Source organism: Aedes aegypti, chromosome 3, assembly GCF_002204515.2.
Source record: "Aedes aegypti strain LVP_AGWG chromosome 3, AaegL5.0 Primary Assembly, whole genome shotgun sequence".
Taxonomy (NCBI): domain Eukaryota; kingdom Metazoa; phylum Arthropoda; class Insecta; order Diptera; family Culicidae; genus Aedes; species Aedes aegypti.
The window spans coordinates 52,599,433-52,618,983 of record NC_035109.1 but is presented as its reverse complement, the minus strand read 5'-3'; the positions used below and the strand labels follow the sequence as shown (position 1 = coordinate 52,618,983).

The 19,551-nt window shown below is 35.6% G+C and overlaps 1 protein-coding gene across 15 annotated transcripts in view; it reads right to left on the bottom strand.

The window, feature by feature from the left end:
* LOC5576021 (very low-density lipoprotein receptor) overlaps nt 1-19,551 on the bottom strand; it is a 1,100,036-nt gene that overhangs the window by 744,980 nt on the left and 335,505 nt on the right. For all 15 annotated transcript variants that reach the window (XM_021855964.1, XM_021855956.1, XM_021855970.1 and 12 more), the window contains one exon: nt 5,537-5,674. In XM_021855964.1, coding sequence (XP_021711656.1) covers nt 5,537-5,674 — 138 coding nt within the window. The remainder of the gene's footprint in view (nt 1-5,536; nt 5,675-19,551) is intronic.

The window sequence follows — 19,551 nt, the reverse complement described above, 5'->3', positions numbered from 1 at the left end:
TACACATTGTGTTCGTTTGGCATATAGGGAATTATGTATTCATTCGAAAGTTAATCATTGTTCTACTTAAATTTTTCTCCTTTCGAAGTTTTGGCATTCGACGTGTTGGGATTCGACATTTTGTCTTTCGACGCGTTTTGTCACCCAAAAGGATTTTTTTTCAGGCATTTGATGAGTGATTCCAAAGGGGTTGCTTTTGAAATTGTTTTACTAGAGATTTCTTCACAAATTTTTATTAGGGGCAGAGCACCTATTTTCGACCAAACGCTAGTTTTCGACCTATTAATACAATTTTGGCCTACTTTGTATGAGAGTCCAAAAATTCGTGTAGTTCAAAAATTAGTGCTTTTGCCATAGTGTTTTTATTTTTCGGGAAGAAGGCTTTTCCTTCGTGAAGCATTCCTCCAGAGGTTTGTCAAAGACGGCCATTACTGGTTTCAGCAGTTGTTTTTACTAAGATTCCTCCTTTTAGTCGTTTTACAATTTCTTATAGATGATATCAGGTTTTTCGCTAGGCATTCGTTGAAATGTTGAATAAAGTGCCATTTTGTATCAATTGATCCAAAACAAGCCTGGTGTCATCAGAAAGATTCAATAGAAACGTAAAAACGAAAATTGAGTAATTCATGGTTTCAGACTCATTATACCAAACGACTTTTATGCCAAACGACTTTATGCCAAACGGCTTTATGCTAAACGACTTTATGCCAAATGAACTACCACCGTTATTCTTATCTAAGTGCTTGCACAGCCAATATTGAATAGCATTCTGGAAATACTGAAATGCTTCCAGTATTTTTGTCAGCATTATCATTTGCAGCATATCAATGGTTTGATACAAATACTAAAATGGCCAGGCCCACTGTGCAAACTTGTCGCAAAATCGTTGGAAGTGGCGTTGCTAAGAAAGTTATTGCGCACTCCATTGTTATTTCCAATCCTTTTGCTGGGATGGGACATAGGTATTTTCCCCGTATGTCCTGGCTCTAGAGCCTAGGCTTAAGCGCCCTTACTGATTTCGGGAAACTTTTATCATAAACATTTACCCAGGGTTGAGAAAAAAACTGAAATTCATTCTACAGTAGCCAAACAAAGCCAATCGCAGTCAGTGAAGCCAGTCAAACTCACGCCTATCGCTACTGTAGGCAAAGAGCCTTGAAAATTGCAAAACACCCGTTGCTAAAAGCAACCCAAAATTGCTGTAGAAAAATGTTCTATTTCCTGCTGCATTTCCCGCATTTAGAGCCTTCAATGACACTAACGATTTAGAAAATTCATGCACCCAACATAGGCTAATCGATGAGATTCACGTTTTTGAACTACTGTACTGGGAAAGCCACGTGATTTTCGCGAAATTCAAGCCTACTACTATTACCATTCCCAGCACTGCATTTACCTATTTCGAATTGTAAAAAACTGCTTAGGTGCCACCCACGAATAACGTAACGCTCTAGAAGCATTTGGCTCATACAATAATTTTAGTTTTTCAAACAAAAAGCGTTACGGAGGAAGAGGAGGGGATCGAAAATTGCCAATTTCAATGTTAAGAAATAAATGTAAGCTGCCTAATACCAGTACTGCCAGATCACCATGATAGACTAACAAGAATTACTTCTCCAGTGAATAACTTGTGGTAATGTAATAATCATAAAAACGCTCAGAAGCAATAGACAACTGATTGTGCAGCTTGCCGCTTTTGAGTTCATCGGAACAAACAAACATCCGATCATCAAAAGTCGTCGAGCACTCACAAACCATGTGAGACCCAATTGGAACGAACTCACAGGATCCAATTATCCTCAGCTGAAGTTTTCCGTAATTCTTTCTGTGATTCTGCGTGACATTCGTCAAGAATAAAAAATAATCGCAGTTATTGGTTCATTCAATAATTTTTGAATTGTTCCATTTACTGAATCAAGAATTACATACAATACACGCCATTTACATGTTTGTAAAATGTTCGCCTATCATTCTGTCCCATGCTATTTTTCATCTTAGAAATGACATCTTCTTTATACTTCACTTTCTTAACGATTAGCATAGCATAGCATAGCATGCATAGACTGACTGTACATGTCAATGGTTGCTACTCCGTGATTGATCGGAACTGGTAAGAATTGCACTACGATCCAAATGAATAAGGGATGGGAGTTTCCGCTTACTCTCGAAGTGCAATTTTAGCAGATCTAATATTATTGATCAATAACGGCGCCGGCCAAGTCCTTACAGTCAGTTGGGATGGGGAAGGAATGTTAGGGTGTAATGATTGTTGCTTCTAGAGACCGAGAATACCTCTGCATTTCCACAATCACCACGGGAAGGGTGTTTATTAGTGAGGGAGGAAAAGATCTGGGAGTCACCTCTGGTCGATGATGCGATCCATGGACAAGGGGGAAATGTACGACTTATATTTAAAGCTAGTATTGTATTTTTGTCTCGAGAAGTTTTTGATAGAAAATACTTCAACATCTATAATGTCGAACAATTCAAAAGATATTTTTATTAATGATGAAAACTGAAAATTACATGTATTTATTTTAAATTATATAAAACATGAATAATACCGACACTTGTAGTGACGAACTATATACATAGTTTGTTTGAAAATTACATATGAGTATTACTGTGCATTTTGTCTCGATAGGTAGAAGTTTTAAAAAATACGTCAACATTCACAATGTCGAACAATTCAAAAGATGTAAACTTATCATCTTATATTGAAAACTCATTCTTCAAACCTTAATGGAGGATGTTACTGAAGAAACAAATCCCTTTTGAGCAAATTTTGTTTGGGATTTTTGTACATGTTTGCAGGGCCATAATTCCATATTAAGCTAAATAATAGCAAACAAACTCATGAATATCTCTTCTGTTATCCGTCGGATTGAATTTCTCTCTTCAGCAAATTACTTTATTATGGTTTGTAGAATTAGTTTTTAATATGGGATAATAAGTTTGTACTTACATATCAATACTAGCGTGTTTGGAACATAACTCAAAATTTCTCCATAGTAATTTCCATATAAACCTACTTTGTCTTTGGGCCACCTTTGAATCACCACCTAGAAAGCTGAAAATTTTGCGGAACACTTTTTTTATGGTAAGGATGGTAAGGGATATATGGGAGATTGGATTCTCAAACATTTTCAAATTTTGAACCGCCCTAATGGTCAGCTGTGGTAACTACAAACTTCATTGTGACAGGCGGCCTGTCAGTGAATCTATGCTGTTCGGCGAAATATCTTCTATTATTGCGGATGAAAAAAAAAGTTGATTCATGCTAGAAGTTCGTCAAAAGTATCAGCTAACTTTTTACAAAATTTGCGTAGGAGTTCTGTAGAGTTTATTGTCCTATAGTGTCAAGAAATAGTCTCCATAGTGGATTACACAAGGGTATAATTGAATTTATAATAAATAATCGATGAATTTGCCTGAACTAAATACTTTTCCTTAAGCTAACCTAAAACTTCATCCGTGGAACAAGACAGCTCTGCAGCCTTTCCTTTGCGTATTTCTCACTCTTAGCTTGAGATTCAATCGCCGTCGGTAAGTTAGCTTGAACTAGGTTTCATTATTTATCCTAATACGATATGTCTAAACAGGTGGAACCCGCTCGCTGAAGATACGTAATAGTAGCGTAATACGTTAACGCTGTAGCTTGGATCTCGTCCGGTAATTCTAATTGCATTTCCTAAACGATAATCTATTTTGAAACTGAAATCCAATTACTTGAGCTTGAGCTTGAGCTTGATTGACCGCCCGTGGTTGCCACTGCCAGGAACCAACCAGATGACTGCTTGGGATTGACAGGCACCCTCAGTGTTAAAGTGCTGGTGATCTTTTATTTCTAGGCAACAATGGTGCCTGCCACGTCAGAATGCAGACCAATGAGGGGAAGGCGAAGGAATTGATGATGCATTCAACTGGCTCCCACGGTTGACCGTATATACCACTGCGTCAACGCCAGTTCATGCGGGAAGGGTGAAAGGGTGGGGTATTTTTTATGGCAGAGAAGCTTGCTGGTTTGGTTAGCAGACTGCCTATGTATCAGGCGTAAAGGAAGGCATGCTATGATGATGAACTAATGAACTGTGATAGGTACATCAACTGTGATATATTAAGAGTGGTTGATAGAAGCAAGTGAAAGATAAAACTACAAAGTACGAGGAAAGGGACGGGCCTGGGATTGAACCCATTCTGCTTATGAAGCAGTAGCGGTAGCCATTAGACCACCAACCCCGTCTATCTATTTTGAAACTGAAATCCAATTACAGAAGATAAACTCCAAATTACATAGGGTGAACAGAAAACTCTAACAGAAATAAGAACACTAAACGTAAGCTATGAATAAGTACAAACATAAGTTCTACTTACTCAAATTGTACTTGCTTTACAGGATTTTTTGAATTACATAATATTTGTCATTAAAAACTTGGACGTTCTCATTACTGGCGTGCTGTCACCAACAATGAAAATTTATCTAATTGAATGCGTCTGGAAGAATGTGTTGTAACTTCCGTCTGGTCGGGTTACGATGAACAACTTTGCTGAAGAATTCTAAGAGAAAGCAAGAAAAATTGCAGACCAAATACTTAATCCAGGTCTATGAAACTAAACCCCTAGTTTAAGCAGAGTTAGTCTTGGTTTAGATTCAGTTCTCCCCTCAATAAAGTTCTACGTTGTGCGAAATAGAAATGGCACCTGGCTTGTAAATCCAATCAACGCGATTGCATTCGAAGTAGAAAAAAAACTTTCCAACCAATCCGACTATGTTCTCGCAAACCGTCTGCAGCCTAGTAGTGATGGTATTAGCGCGCAGTTGCACGAGTTTTTATATTAACAACCGTCCAACTGGCGTGTTGCTTCCACCGAGAACAACTCAATTGCCATCGTCCAAAAGGCAACGGCGAACCATGTTGTCAGCGCGTCGAGTCGCACCTCGTGTCGTGACAAATAATCCGGAAAATTAAATTTCATGAAAAACCTCACCCAGGTGCAGCGAATTCTGTCTAAGCGCGTCGTGCAGTCGCGGTCCAACTCGAACAGGACCGGGAAAAACTAACTGGGAAATGGTGATATCGGGAAGGCTTTTGAAATCGCGGGAAATTGCATACACTCTAGAAGATTTTTTGGTGCATCTCGAATTCAGAACAGGTTTTCAAACTGGTATTCGATGTGAAACTGATATCCACAACAATCATTTTTCCAACGAAATATGAGGATTCGCATAAATTTAAATTTAGTCAGTTGAATGACGTGTTAACGATGTTCAGAAAACCTAGTCCTTAAAAATTCAAAAAAAAACAAAAAGTCGAAAAAAGTCATCTTTTTTTGAAAATTTGAAAAAGATTATCATAAACTCAAAATATAAACAGGTATCCTGAAAAGCTACTTTTTCTGTGAGACAGGCCTTATTTTTCACTCACTTTGTACTCTTTCCTCCCCCTAGATGAATTACTCCAAGGACCATTCCCCTATTTTTTTGGTTAAATTTAAGCTTGTATCGTTTCCTCGCGAGTGACACGACAAGACTTACCTGTAACTTTGCACTCCCGGGAATGTTCGTCGCTTCCGTCGGAACAGTCCGCTTCACCGTCGCAGACGAAGCTAACGTGGATGCAGTGGCCGTCATTGCAACGAAACTGACGCTCCGAACACTGCAGCGTTGAATTCACTGTAGAATACAGAGAGAGAGAGAAAGAGATGCCAGATGAGTAACGATTAGTAACTAGGCTTAGTTGGATAAACGACAGATGATTGCAAAACGGATTAAAGTAAGTGGTGCCAGGAAAGTGAATTCACGGTGTTTCATTTATCGTTATTATCTAAAATAAAATAGTAAAGAAGTCTTCGAAAACCAATTTGATTTACGTGAATCAAATATTTCAAACTCATATGCTTTGAGATTAGGGCCTTCCTAAGCCGAGTGGTTCGAGTCCGCGGCTACAAAGCAAAGCCATGCTGAAGGTGTCTGAATTCGATTCCCGGTCTATCCAGGATCTTTTCGTAATGGAAATGGAAATTTCCTTGACTTCCCTAGGCATAGAGTATCATCGTACTCGCCGCACGATATACGAATGCAAAAATGGCAACTTCGCCAAAGAAAGCTCTCAGTTAATAACTGTGGAAGTGCTCATAAGAACACTAAGCTGAGTAACAGGCTCTGTCCTAGTGAGAACGTAATGCCAAGAAGAAGAAGATGGACAAACTGTGTACAAAGTTTTTGATGGCTATTTTTGTTTTGATAACAACGAACTAAATCGAACTCGATTTGATGGATAGTTATTATAGTAAACAATTTGAAAGTCGTTCCAAATTTTCCGCTCCACTGACCGTGAAACAAACCATTGAGCGATTTCTAGCACTCCCCATTCGTAACAACAACCATTCAATGCTAGAGATGCACCTTCAACTGCTGTTTGTCATATTAAATCTGTTGCAGACCATTCCCAAAACGGTCGCCGCTCCCAACAAACGAGTGAGTACCGAATTGACGTTTCGGCTTACATACGATTCGCCATCACAAGGGTCTCATAAAATCCCCCCTCTGTAGCCCATTTTCGTACATCGCATCGACTGCATCGGCCAGCCCTACCCCTACACGCAGTATGTCCGCTGCGGCATCCGAACCCAACGGAACCAATCGCAGCAGCTGATCGGGGAAATCATACTCGACGAGCCGGTCCAGTCGTTGATGGCGTCGTTCCACATCTACACCAAGCACCAGTTCACCCAGACGCTGCTCTACGGGACCGATATGGATATGTGTCAGTATCTGGACCTGGAAAACCCCCCCGGAACCCTGATGGAGCGCAACATAGTGGCGGAAATGGTGCTGGAGAGGAGCAAATTGGTTTTCCCGCAGTTGATCCACCCGTGCCCGTTTGAAGGCCTGCTGAACCTGACCGGGACGCAAGTCCGACTGGATCTTGTGCCGCCGTACGTCCTACCGGGGAAATACATAATCGAAGCTTTGATGCGAGATGCCTCCAACCGGACGGTAGTTCACGTTCGGGTGGTGTTTTCCCTGATTGGGAAAAGCTTGTTTGGGCAGTTGCAGGAAAATTAGCACCAAAGGAAATATACAACCTAATTAGAGCAGCACGAAGCGCCGGGTTTCACTGAGTGTGGTTTAATTGTCTGCTTTTGCGTTGGGGCCGACTTGGGTCAGCATGTTTCGTGGGTGATGATCTATGTTTAATGTTCGCTTCGGTAGATGCGGAAAGTTTGAATTTGCATCGCAGTCTGGCTGGGCAAAAAATGTAATCAAGGGAACGTGGCAGTTGCTTAAGTTATGCCAAGGACGAAGAGGAAAACGTTTCTGTATTTCTTTCAAAAGTAGCAAATGTGATACATGCTTTTGCATAAAACATAATTCAAATTTTAGTTTCCCCAATTGTGGGTCGCGTGAGCTGATCTTTGGTGGGTTGCAAAAAGAAAGTCAAATTGTATAAATCTTCTACTATTTGGTTTGGTGAGCGTGTTAGCCACCTGTTACAATCAGTACCAAATATTTTATTCACAAAATTTTTCAGTCTCAATAAAAAATTCTTTTGGTGCATTTCGCCGCAGGAAAATTTTCGATTAATGTTTCAGTTATTTTTTGAGAAGTAAATCTGGCGATGCATGTACTTCATTCAAACCTTTTGAAATGGTTTGAAACTCATTTATTTATTTCAACATTCATTCTATTATAAGGTACACTGAACTACAATTGGCACTGATAATCATACACTAGACGTGGCTTTTGATATTTTCTTAGAAAGGTTCAAAGTTGGAACATCTGCATTACGATGTAAAAAATTTTAAACCGTCAACTATATAGAACATTCAGATGACCTTTTTTTTGTCAAAAACTAACTTTATTTCTCATATAAAAAAGTGTCTTGCCTACATATGAGGAATATTTCCACATCAACGCTACTGTACAAGACTTTTGATATATGTCAAGGCGAGCATACTAAATTTCTATGGCATACTTCAGAAACATGTAATGAATTCATCCAAAAATGAAGTTTAATACATTTTCTTGAAGAATGTTAGTTCATATATTGGAAGTTCAATGATTTTCTATAATAAATCACACTCTCTATTTTCAGCTCAACAACATTTTGCTGAATATTGCTGATAACTACCGTTTTTTTTCTAAAATATATTTAAGTCTCCAGTGATCCAGGTATGAATATATTCTATCATTTGATATGGGCGAATGCTGGAGACAAGGTCTGTGTAGAATCTCACCCTATCATGGATGTTTTAGAAGCTTTCATCACAGAGATATTGAACTCGATGACTGCAAGATTAAATTTAAAGGTATGCTTCCCATTCCTCTCTAGTAAAGTCAAAGTGACAGATAAAAATCAAGTCCAAAGTGAAAAACACAGTCGAAATAGATTAAACAATACAAATAATAAATAATACACTGCAGAACACGTTTTTGTTTCAAGCACCAAAATACCGCTATCTAGTCAAATAAGGGTTGCTGAATCCATTGCCGTTTTCAAAAATATCATAGCACGTCTAATTTTTGAGATATTGGCTGTTGAAAATTCGAAATTCCAGCTTGTATGGCAATTTATTAACTTTATTTTCCACAGAATTACTTATCATACTTATCATTACAATACTTATCAAGAAAAGTTATAATACTTTCGATGCTCAAAAGTTATTTTTTGATGGTTTAGAACAGTATTGTATTTTGCCGTATAAGAGAAACAATAGTAGTTTACGGAACAAGTGGCAGCAAGATGATTTTTACAGCACTTGTCGTAAATTTAGAGTGCTGTAAAATCAAGTTCTGCAACGAGTTACGTACAACATTTTTTTGCAATTTCGTAGAAGACCACTTGAGGGTATCAAAATTAAATCGGAATGCATTCACCATTATTTTACAATTTCAGAAAAAAAAATGTTGTGTTATGATTCATTACGCAACTCAAAACAGTTGCGTAATGAGAAAACGTTACGTAATGAATCATTACAGCACTGGTTTCAGTTGGGTAATGACTATTCCCGCACTGCATACTTCAGTGCAGGAAAGTAGGCCGTTTCATGGCAGATTGGCGTGATGAAAAACAGCCTATTACGATGAGAAATTGCAAAAAGAATTTTATATGGCGACTGCAAGCATGCTGAAAAAATTGATTTAATCTAAATTGAATCGTACAATTTCTACCAAATTATATCAGAAATGAAAGTTAAAGGTCTATTTTGCTTGGTTGGTGGATCATATCACAAAAATGTTTGATAAATTATTTAAATCATTATTTCATGTGAACATCAATAAATGTTTTGTGAAACTATGGTGACCTGTAGCTAAAAATTGTGACGTTTTTGAACGTTTCTGAGAACGACTTCAGATTTAGCAACCCCATATCTACTGATTCTTCTTCTTCTTTATGGCGTTACGTCTCATCTGGGACAAGGCCTGCTTCAGCTTAGTGTTTTTTCGCACTTTCACAGTTATTAACTGAGAGCTTTCTATGCCAATTGACCATTTTTGCATACTATATACATGTGGCAGGTGGGGATTTTTTTTATTTCCGTACGGGTTTGGGCCGAAAGGTCTCAGATTTTTATGAAACTTTTTCCACAGGCAGGGCTCATCAATATATAAATAAAAAAAATTGAGAAAAATTCAGGGTCGCCTATTTTTCCGGAAAACTCAGTTGGAATTTTTTTGTTTTCCCCTGATACTACTTACTTTGAAAAATCATAACTCAAGAACGAAGCATCATAGAAACAAAGTTTTTTTTTCATGAAAATGAAAGCAAATTTTCTCAGGAATAAAAATAAATAACTGGAAAAAGTTTTCCACAAAATTTTCCACCGTTGAGAAAATTCGTAAATAAAAGCCGCAAAAACTATGCACCAACTCGTGGAAAATTTTCAAAAACAATATTTTTGAGGAGGTAATTTCATAAGTTTTAATCGCTGAAATGTTTTTTTTTTTTCGTTTTTGAGTTATGGCCAATTTTGTAAAAAATGTGCAAATTTGCCATTTTGAGCCTTTTTTTGAAAAATCATAACTCAAGAAAGAAGCATCGTAGAAAAAAAGTTTTTTATCAAAATGAAAGCAAATTTTGTCAGGAATAAAAAAAAATCGTAAAGAAAAACCGGAAAAACTATGCTCCAACTCGTGGAAAATTTTCAAAAAAAATATTTTTGAGGAGGTAATTTCATAAGCTTTAATTGCTGATATTTTTGAAATGGTATTTTTTCGTTTTTGAGTTATGGCCAATTTTGTAAAAAATGTGCAAATGTGCCAATTTGAGCCTTTTGTTTGAAGAATCATAACTCAAGAAAGAAGCATCGTAGAAATCAAAGTTTTTTATGAAAATGAAAGCAAATTTTCTCAGGAATAAAAAAAAATATTAACTGAAAACAGTTTCCCATAAAATTTTCCACCGTTGAGAAAATTCGTAAAGAAAAGCCGGAAAAACAATGTTCCAACTCGTGTAAGATTTTCAAAGAAATATTTTTGAGAACAGAATTTTATAAATTTCAATCACTGAAATTTTTAAGATGTACTACTTTTTAATTCCTGCGTTTGGTCATAGTTTTGTGAAAAATGCCCAGATTTATCTTACAAGTCTTTTCGTTCGAAAATCATAACTGAAGATAAAAGCGTCACAGAAACATTTTTTTTGTCAAATCGTAATCAAATTTTCTCAAAACTTTGAGATTTTTTGAAATGGAATAAGTTTTCCAGGACATTTTTCACCGTTAAGGCAAATAAATAATGATAACCCGATTAGCTATTGGGGATTTTTTTTTTATTATCGTACAAATTGGGCCGAAGGGTCTCAGATTTTCATGAAACTTTTTCCACAGGCAGGGCTCATGGATATATGAATAAAAAAATTGAGAAAAATTCAGGGTCGCCTATTTTTCCGGAAAACTCAGGTGGAAATTTTTTGTTTTCCCTTGACACTACTTACTTTGAAGAATCATAACTCAAGAACGAAGCATCGTAGAAACAAAGTTTTTGTATGAAAATTTAAGCAAATTTTCTCAAAAATCCAAAAAAAATATGAACTGGAAAAAGTTTTTTAAAAAAAATTCCAACGTTGAGAAAATTCGTAAAAGAAAAGCCGGAAAAACTTTCCACAAAATTTTTCACCGTTAGGGAAATTCATAAAGAAAAGCTGGAAAATCTATGCCCGAACTCGCGGAAAATTTTTATTAAAATATGTTTGAGAAGGAAACTTTATAAACTTTATAAACTTCAATTCTAGTAACTTTTAGGATGTACTTTTTTTTGTTCCTGACTTATGGTCAATTTTGTGAAAAATGACCATATTAGCCTTTTCTTTGAAAACCCATATTTCAATCGAAGCATCAGAAAAACAAGGTTTTTTTTTTATCGAAGCAATTGCAAATTTTCTAAAAGATCTGAAAGAAACGATATGGGATTGGTTTTAATGAAGTATAAGTCGGATTGGATTATATTTTTCATGAAACATTACACCGTTAAGCAAAGCTGCAAAAACTGTTTCTTTTCCATTCCAAGGGATTCTTTCTTTTCTATGGAACAAACAAGATTCTTTTTATATTTTTCTTTAATTTTATTTATTCAATTATTCAGTACATAACTTTTATCTTAAAGCTATCTATTTTTTCAACCAAGAAGATTGCCTTTGGTTGCTACCACCAGAAGATTTTCGTTTCTTTGTAGTACTAAGAACAAAGCATGCTGTATTTTCTTTTCATGTGCATCTGAGAATTCAATGTCAATTTTGTAGTTACCTAACAGGAAAAAATTGCCTACATTCTGATTGAAGAAAACTTTGTTTCTATGTTGTTTCGTTCTTAAGAAATTTTGTTTATGAACTTATAAATTTGTAAATATATGGTTCAAACAGCTCATCCTAGTAATATTTGATCATGTTTTAGGAACGAAAAATGAGCGTATTGAAAAATATTGTAGGATTGGATCTTATTGATCGCTCTTTTCAAATATACTTTGTTTGAAAGCTGGAATAGCTAATCGGGTTTTCATTATTTGTTTTCATAAACAGTGAAAAATGTCCTGGGAAACTGATTCCATTTCAAAAATTTCATATTTTTGAGATTATTTGAATCCGGTTTGACAAGTCATGATGAGTCTTGAGTCATGATTTTTAAACGAAAAGGCATGTATGGCAAATCTTTGCATTTTTTACAAAATTGACCATAGATCAGGAACTAAAGAAAAGTACATCCTAAAAGTTACCAGAATTGAAGTTTATAAAGTTTCTTTCTTAAAAATATTTTATTAAAAAATTTCCGCGAGTTCGGGCATAGATTTTCCAGCTTTTCTTTATGAATTTCCCCAACGGTGGAAAATTTTGTGGAAAACTTTTTCTAGTTCATATTTTTTTTGGATTTCTGAGAAAATTTGCTTAAATTTTCATATAAAAACTTTGTTCCTACAATGTTTCGTTCTTGAGTTATGATTTTTCAAAGAAAAGTCTTATATGGCACATCCGGACATTTTTCACAAAATTGGCCATAACTCAAAAACGAAAAAAAGTGCATTCTAAAAATTTCAGTGATTAAAGCTTATAAATATATTTTCTCGAAATTTTTTTTTTGAAAATTTTCCACGAGTTCGGGCATAGTTTTTCCGGCTTTTCTTTACGAATTCTCCCAACTGTGGAAAATTTTGTGGAAAACTTTTTCCAGTTCATATTTTTTTTTGATTTTTGAGAAAATTTGCTTAAATTTTCATACAAAAACTTTGTTTCTACGATGCTTCGTTCTTGAGTTATGATTTTTCAAAGTAAGTAGTGTCAAGGGAAAACAAAAAATTTCCACCTGAGTTTTCCGGAAAAATAGGCGACCCTGAATTTTTCTCAATTTTTTTTTTATTCATATATCCATGAGCCCTGCCTGTGGAAAAAGTTTCAGGAAAATCTGAGACCCTTCGGCCCAAACCCGTACGGTAATAAAAAAAAATCCCCTATTCTAGCTTACAAACAAAGTATATTTGAAAAGAGTGATCAATAAGATCCAATCCTAAACATTTTTTAAATACGCTCATTTTTCGTTTCTAAAACATGATCAAATATTGTCAAGATGAGCTGTTTACAAATTTATACATCTATAGTTTATAAAGCTTATTTTCAAATTTATAAGTTTATAAACAAAACTACTTAAGAACGAAACAGCATAGAAACAAAAATTTCTTCAATCATAATGTAGGCATTTTTTCCAGCTACCTGTAGTACCTTGTAGTAACCTCAAAATTGCCAGATGCCCGGAATGTCTCAAGCCTGATATTCGAAAACTTTAAACCAATAGTTTAAAAAGTTCTTTTTCGAAACTAAAAAAGTTTTTCTCCAGAAGTCCGGAAAGTTTTACACTCGCCATTTACTCGAAAAACATCAAACATATTTTGTACAACAACGGTTGAAGAAGTGATTTTCTTATAAAACATCAGCTCGGTGCTTTTGACGGTGGCCAACCGTGCGACAACGACTGGAAGGTTAAAATTGCAAAATGTTTTGCTACCTTAATTGAAACAATAGTTGAACATAAATATAATTCATTGTATTATTTTCCATAATTTGAAATTGTGTTAATATTTTATTTTCAAGGTCAACTGGGCTTTCCTACGTGTTTTTGGTTAGAAAAAAAACTTCAAAGCTTCCAACTCATTTGTTTGCTCCAGTAGCTGACACTATCGATTTATAACACTAAAAACGAGAAACTCAAAGAACCTTTAATCATTCTGGTTAAAAGTTTGAAAAGCCACATGTCAGATGCTTATTAAACTTTTCGCTAGAAGTTTAAGAAGTTTCAAGCAAAAACCTCAAAAGCTTAAAGAGTTTTTTTCCCATCGGCAGTACCCGTTAGAAGATTTAAAAGCTAAAAAGGCTAAACCTTTTTGGAATTCTTTCGAAAACTTGTAAAGATTCTCAAATATTAATCAAAATATTTGTAATAAAATCCTAAGTGCTTGCTGAAGCTTCTTTGCAGAAATTCGTCATTTTTTTTTTTGGCTTATTAATTTTCAAAACTTCTTCTCACACAACTCTAAGCTAGAAATACAGTAAGAGTTTTGAGTGAATCCATAATGTTCAAGTCAGAATATTGTTAACCTTCCAGAAGTTCAAAAAGCGTCTAACAAGTGCCTGGTTTTATATCTTACTAAAAACTTGAAAAGCTTCTAATGAGGACTTTAAAAACTTCTTAAAACCATGCCGGATTTCTCTTCAGAATGTCAGAAGGATACTATCTAGGAGCGCTTAGTAACTTTTGCAAGAAATTCATAGGTTCCTCACCAAAAAATTTTGAAGCATTTCTGAAGAAGCTGTGAACATTCTCTCCAGAATTTTGGTAAGCTTAAGAATGGAAAGCCGGAGGCTGCTCGTCCTAAAACATCTCCCAGGAAACATGGATAGCATCACTTCAAATTTTTAAGGGTTCTCACTAATCAGATGGAAAACTTCTCGCCAAAAGCTGGAGATAATTCTAGCAAGGATAGAAAGCTTTAAGCTTTTTTGAAATTTCCTTCTGGTTTTTCTTTTGAAATTCCTATTTCGTTTGATATTTCATTCAGAAATTCGTTTAGAATTTCGTTTGGATTTTTCTTCAGAATTTCTTGAAATTTCCTTTGGGATTTCTTCTGCAATTTTCTTTAGATTTTCCTTCGAAAATCCTTTGGAATTTCCTTTGAAATTTGTTTGGGTTTCAGAACTCCCGTTGGAATTCCCATCATATTTTGCTTCGAAATTTCCTTCAGAATTTCCATTGAAATTTCCTTTGGAATTTCCATTAAAATTTTTATAGGAACTTTTTTCGGATTTTTTTTTTTCCGAATCTCCTTTGGAATTTCTTTCGGAATTCCCTTTGGAATTCCCTTCTGAAGGTTTCTCTGGAATTTTCCTTCGAAATTTACATAGGAATTTCCTTAAAAATGTTCATTAAAATTTCCTTCACAATTTCCATTGAAATTTCCTTGAGAATTTCCTAGTGGAATTTCCTATGAAATTCCATTCGGATTTTTTTTTGAATTCCGTGCGGAATTTTCTTTTGAATTTTCTTTGGATTTTTCTTCGGAATTTCCTTCAAGGGTTTCTTTTAGAATTTTCTTTGAAATTTTTTGGGATTGTTTTGGAATATCCTTTGGAATATCCTTCCAAATTATTTTCAAAATTTCCTTCCGAATTACCTTCTTAATTTGTTTTGGTAATAACTTCGGATTTTTCTTTGAAATTCCCTTCATAATTTCTTCCGGAATTTCCTTTAGAATATTTATTGAAAATTGCTTCGGAATCTCCATTAAGATTTCCATAGGAATTTCCTTGTTTTTTTTAAAAAAAATTCGGAATATCCTCTGAAACTTTTTTTGGAATTCCCTTTAAAATTTCCTTCTGAATGTTTCTCCTTCGGAATAAGCTCTGGAATTTCCTTCGAAATTAACATAGAATTTCCTCCGGATTTTCCTTTTGAATTTCCTACAAAATTTGTTTTGGTATATACTTCGGAATTTCTTTTATGATTTCCTTTGAAATTTTCTTCAGAATATTCATTGAAATTTCTTTCAGAATTCCATTGAAATTTTCGTTGGAATTTCCATTGAAATTTTCTCAGCAATTTTCTTCAAAAAATCCCTTAAATATTTTTCGAAATATTTCTTTTGGAATTTCTTTTGAAATCAACATATGAATTTCCTTTGGAATTCATTCTAGAGTTTCTTCGCAATTTCCTTTAGAATTCACATTTCCTTTGAAATTTTCTATGATATTTCGTTCGGAAATTTGTTTGGAATTTCGTTCGGAATGATTCTGGAATTGCCTTTGGATTTTTATCGGAATTTCATTGGAGGGTTTCTAATGGAATATCCTTCAGAATTTGTTTTGGAATTTACTTTGGAATTTCCTTCGGAATTTCCTTTAGAACTTTCATTGAAGATGTCTTAGGAATTTTTTTCGGATTTATTTAAATTTGTTTCGGAATATCCTTTGGAATGTTTTTCGGAATTCCCTTCGAAATTTCCTTTGGAAATCTCTTTAGAATTTCCTTCGGAATTTGCTCTGGGATGTCATTCAAAATTTACATAGAATTTCCTGCGGAATTTCTTTTGAAATTTCCTACGAAATTCCTTTCGGAATTCGCTTTTAAATTTCTTCCGAATTATTTTCGAAATTTGCTTTGTATTTACTTCGGAATTTTATTTGAAATTTCCTCCGGAGTTTCCTATGGAATTTTCTTTCAAGTTTTCTTTGAAAATTTCCTTTGGAATTTCTATAAGAATTTATTTCGAAACATCGTTTCGAATTTTCTTCGAAATTTCCTTTGAAATCTCTTTCGGATGTTCCTCCAGAAAGTCTATTCAGGAAGCTCCTTCGAATGGAACTCCTTTTCTGGAATTCTTTCAGAATTTATTCGGGAAATCCACTCATTGCATTTCACTTGAAGTTCCTCCACAAATATGTCTTAATGTTCTAGGACAATCTTTAGGATTTCCTCCAGATATTTCTTCCTTGGTTCCACCATAAATTGCTTAATTAATTACTCTAGGGATTCTTTTTAACTTTCCTTTAGGTATCCTTCCGCCATTCGTCAAGGAAATTGTACAGGAATTATGGTGGAAATTCCTCCAAGAATACTTTAGTAATTCCTTAAAAAGTCCACCAAAAAATACTCCGTAAATACTCCTCCAGGATTTCCAAAGAAAATTCCGAAGTAAATCATGGAAGCTTCAATGGAAATTCCAAAGGAGTTCCTAATCACGAAAGAAATTTCAATGGAAATGATGAAGGAATATCCAAAGAAAATTCCGAACGAAATTCCAATGAAGGAAATTTCAATGGAAATGCCGAAGGAAAACCCAAAGGAAATTCCGAAGAAAAATTTGAAAGAAATTCCACAGAATGTTTCAAAGGAAAGAAAATGTTCAAAGGAAATTCTGTAGGAAATTCTTGATTCCAAAGGAAATTTCAAAGAAAATTCTGAAGAAAATTCCGATGGAAGTTCCAAAGTAAATGCCGATGGAAGTTCCAAAGGAAATTCCGAAGAACATTTCAAATGAAATAGCGAAGGATGTTCCAAAGGGAATTCCGATGAAAATTTCGAAGGAAAATCCATAGCATATTCCGAAGAAAATTGCAAGCGCTTTCCAAAGGAAATGCTAATGAAAATTTCGAAGGAAAGTTTCGAATTCCGAAAGAAAACATGGTAGTTTCAAAGGAGTTCCTAATTCCAAGGAAAATTACAAAGAAAAAGAAAGGAATCCCAAAAGAAATTCAGAAGAAAATTGCAAAGGAAATAAAATGCGAAAGATATTCAGAAGGAAAATCCAAAAGTAATTATGATGAAAATCCCAAAGGAAATTGTAAAGGCATGGCAAAAGAAATTTCCAAAAAAAAATCCACAGGGAATTCAGAATCCCGAAGGAAATACCGAAGAAAATTTCAAACAAAATGCCGAAGGAAATCATAAAGAAAAATCAGAAGGAAATTTCAAAGGAAAATCTGAAAGAAATTCAGAAGGAAATTACGAATCAAAAAATAATCCAAGGGAAATTACGATGGAAAAGTAATTCCAAAGGCAAGTTCAAAGACAATTCCGAAAAAAATGCACAGGAAATTCCAAATTCCGAAGTAAACTCCTAAGAAAATTTTGAAGAAAATTCTGAATGAAATTCCGATGGAAATTCCAAACTTGGTTCCAAAGGAAATTACAAAGAAAACTCTGGAGGAAATTCCAATGAAAATACCAAAGTAAATTTCAACGAAAATTCTCAAGGAAATTCCAAAAGAAGTTCCAAATGAAATTCTGAACTTAATTCCACAGGGAATTCCGAACGAATGTCTAAAGAAAACTTCGAAATAAATTTCACGGGGAACTCCGAAGGAAATCGCAATTCCGAAGGAATATACCAAAAGAGCTTCCCGAAGCAACTTCCCGGAGGAATTTCCTTTAAAAACTTTTGGAGGAACTACACTACCAGAAGAAAATGCCGAAGAAACTACCCAGAAGAACTTCCTGATGGAACTACGAAATTTTCCGATAAACATCTGGAGGTGGAGGATTTAAGAAAAAAAAAACTTCCTAGAGAAACTTCCGGAGCTATAAGATGTTGGCAAAGAAATTGTAATCAATGGAATTGGTAAGAATAAGAAGAAGTTAAATCATAATATCAGCTGTCAAACAATATCACCATAGCATCCAGTGTGAACGGGTTTCGTGATACAGTTGTACCACGTTGCTTGTATCATGATACAACTCCATAGTCTGAACAAGGCATTAAGCCTGTATTATGATACGGGAACGTGCCTTTGGAGCCGGCCATCTGATCATCTGTCTACACGTGTTGGTGTACTGCTCTGTAGCATGGAGGAGGTAGGAGCTAGGATGGTCGGGTGCTAATTTCTTCCTCAGTTTCTGGACGACCCGTAACATTTTTCTACGAACGTTGACGCTTTTACGGGTCTCGTTAGTCCATCAATTGTTTGATGAGTTCCTAGATGTATTCCGGCGGAGAGGAGTTGAGTGGTAAGAAACTAGAACACATTTCCCCAAAAGTTCGGAAATCTCCGATAGACTAATAACTAAGATTTGGAGCGCAAAGTTCGTATTCTTGCCTCGAGCTGAGATGTGAAAGATGAGATAAGAATGAACTTGATCATAAAGCTTCGTATAATCGAAAAGTGGAAGTAGCACTACGAAAAACACATCAAAATCACTGACAGCAAAAGTTGTTTAGGTCGATTCAAAAGTTCTACTCTCTAGCAAATACAGAACTCAGAAATGGGATAAGTTTAGTTATAGACTATTTCAATAAGATGGATGGTGATACAGGATGCAGAAATTTACTAAGCACAAAATTCACTTAGATAAACGTTATCAACCAGTAATGAAACAGCCCATTTTGAACTTCCTATGTTGGAAATTTATTACCCTCAATCGGATCCACCCACGATCCGCATCTCAAAGTCCGTATTCCACGCCACAATGGTCTGGTTGCGCTTGTTGTAGAATCGCACCTCGGTCCGATACGCTCCCGGCAACGTATACGGCAGCACCATATTCGAGTCCATCGAAATTCCCGTAGCGTTGAACACCCCCTCGTACGGACACGGTTTCAATATCTGTGGAAAGTTCTTCCTCGCCACTTCGACTATCACTTGGGCCACCTTATTTGTACCATCCGCGGCATCCTCCAGCACCTTACAAACATCAATAGTGGTTCCATACAGGGTAGATCGCGTCCTCTGGTGCTGCATGAAGACCGTGAACGTGAGAAACACCCGTCGCTGAGGTTCCAACATTTCCATGACCATCGTAATCTCCTGGGGTTTATCGCGATAGCTATCGACCTTGCATTCCAGCAACTTGGACACCAGGTAGGGCTGCTCCGAGCATTCGTGCTTTTTGATCCAAACTGGGAACTGTTTGCGATTTTGAGCAAATAGTTCCACCCAAAAGAGCGAACAGAAGCAGATCCCCAAAGTGAACTTCATTATGTGCGTAGGTACCAAACGAACTAATCACCTCAGGCAGTAATCACCGAATGCGGAGTGACAATTTCGAACTCGTTATGACAAATGACGGTTCGGA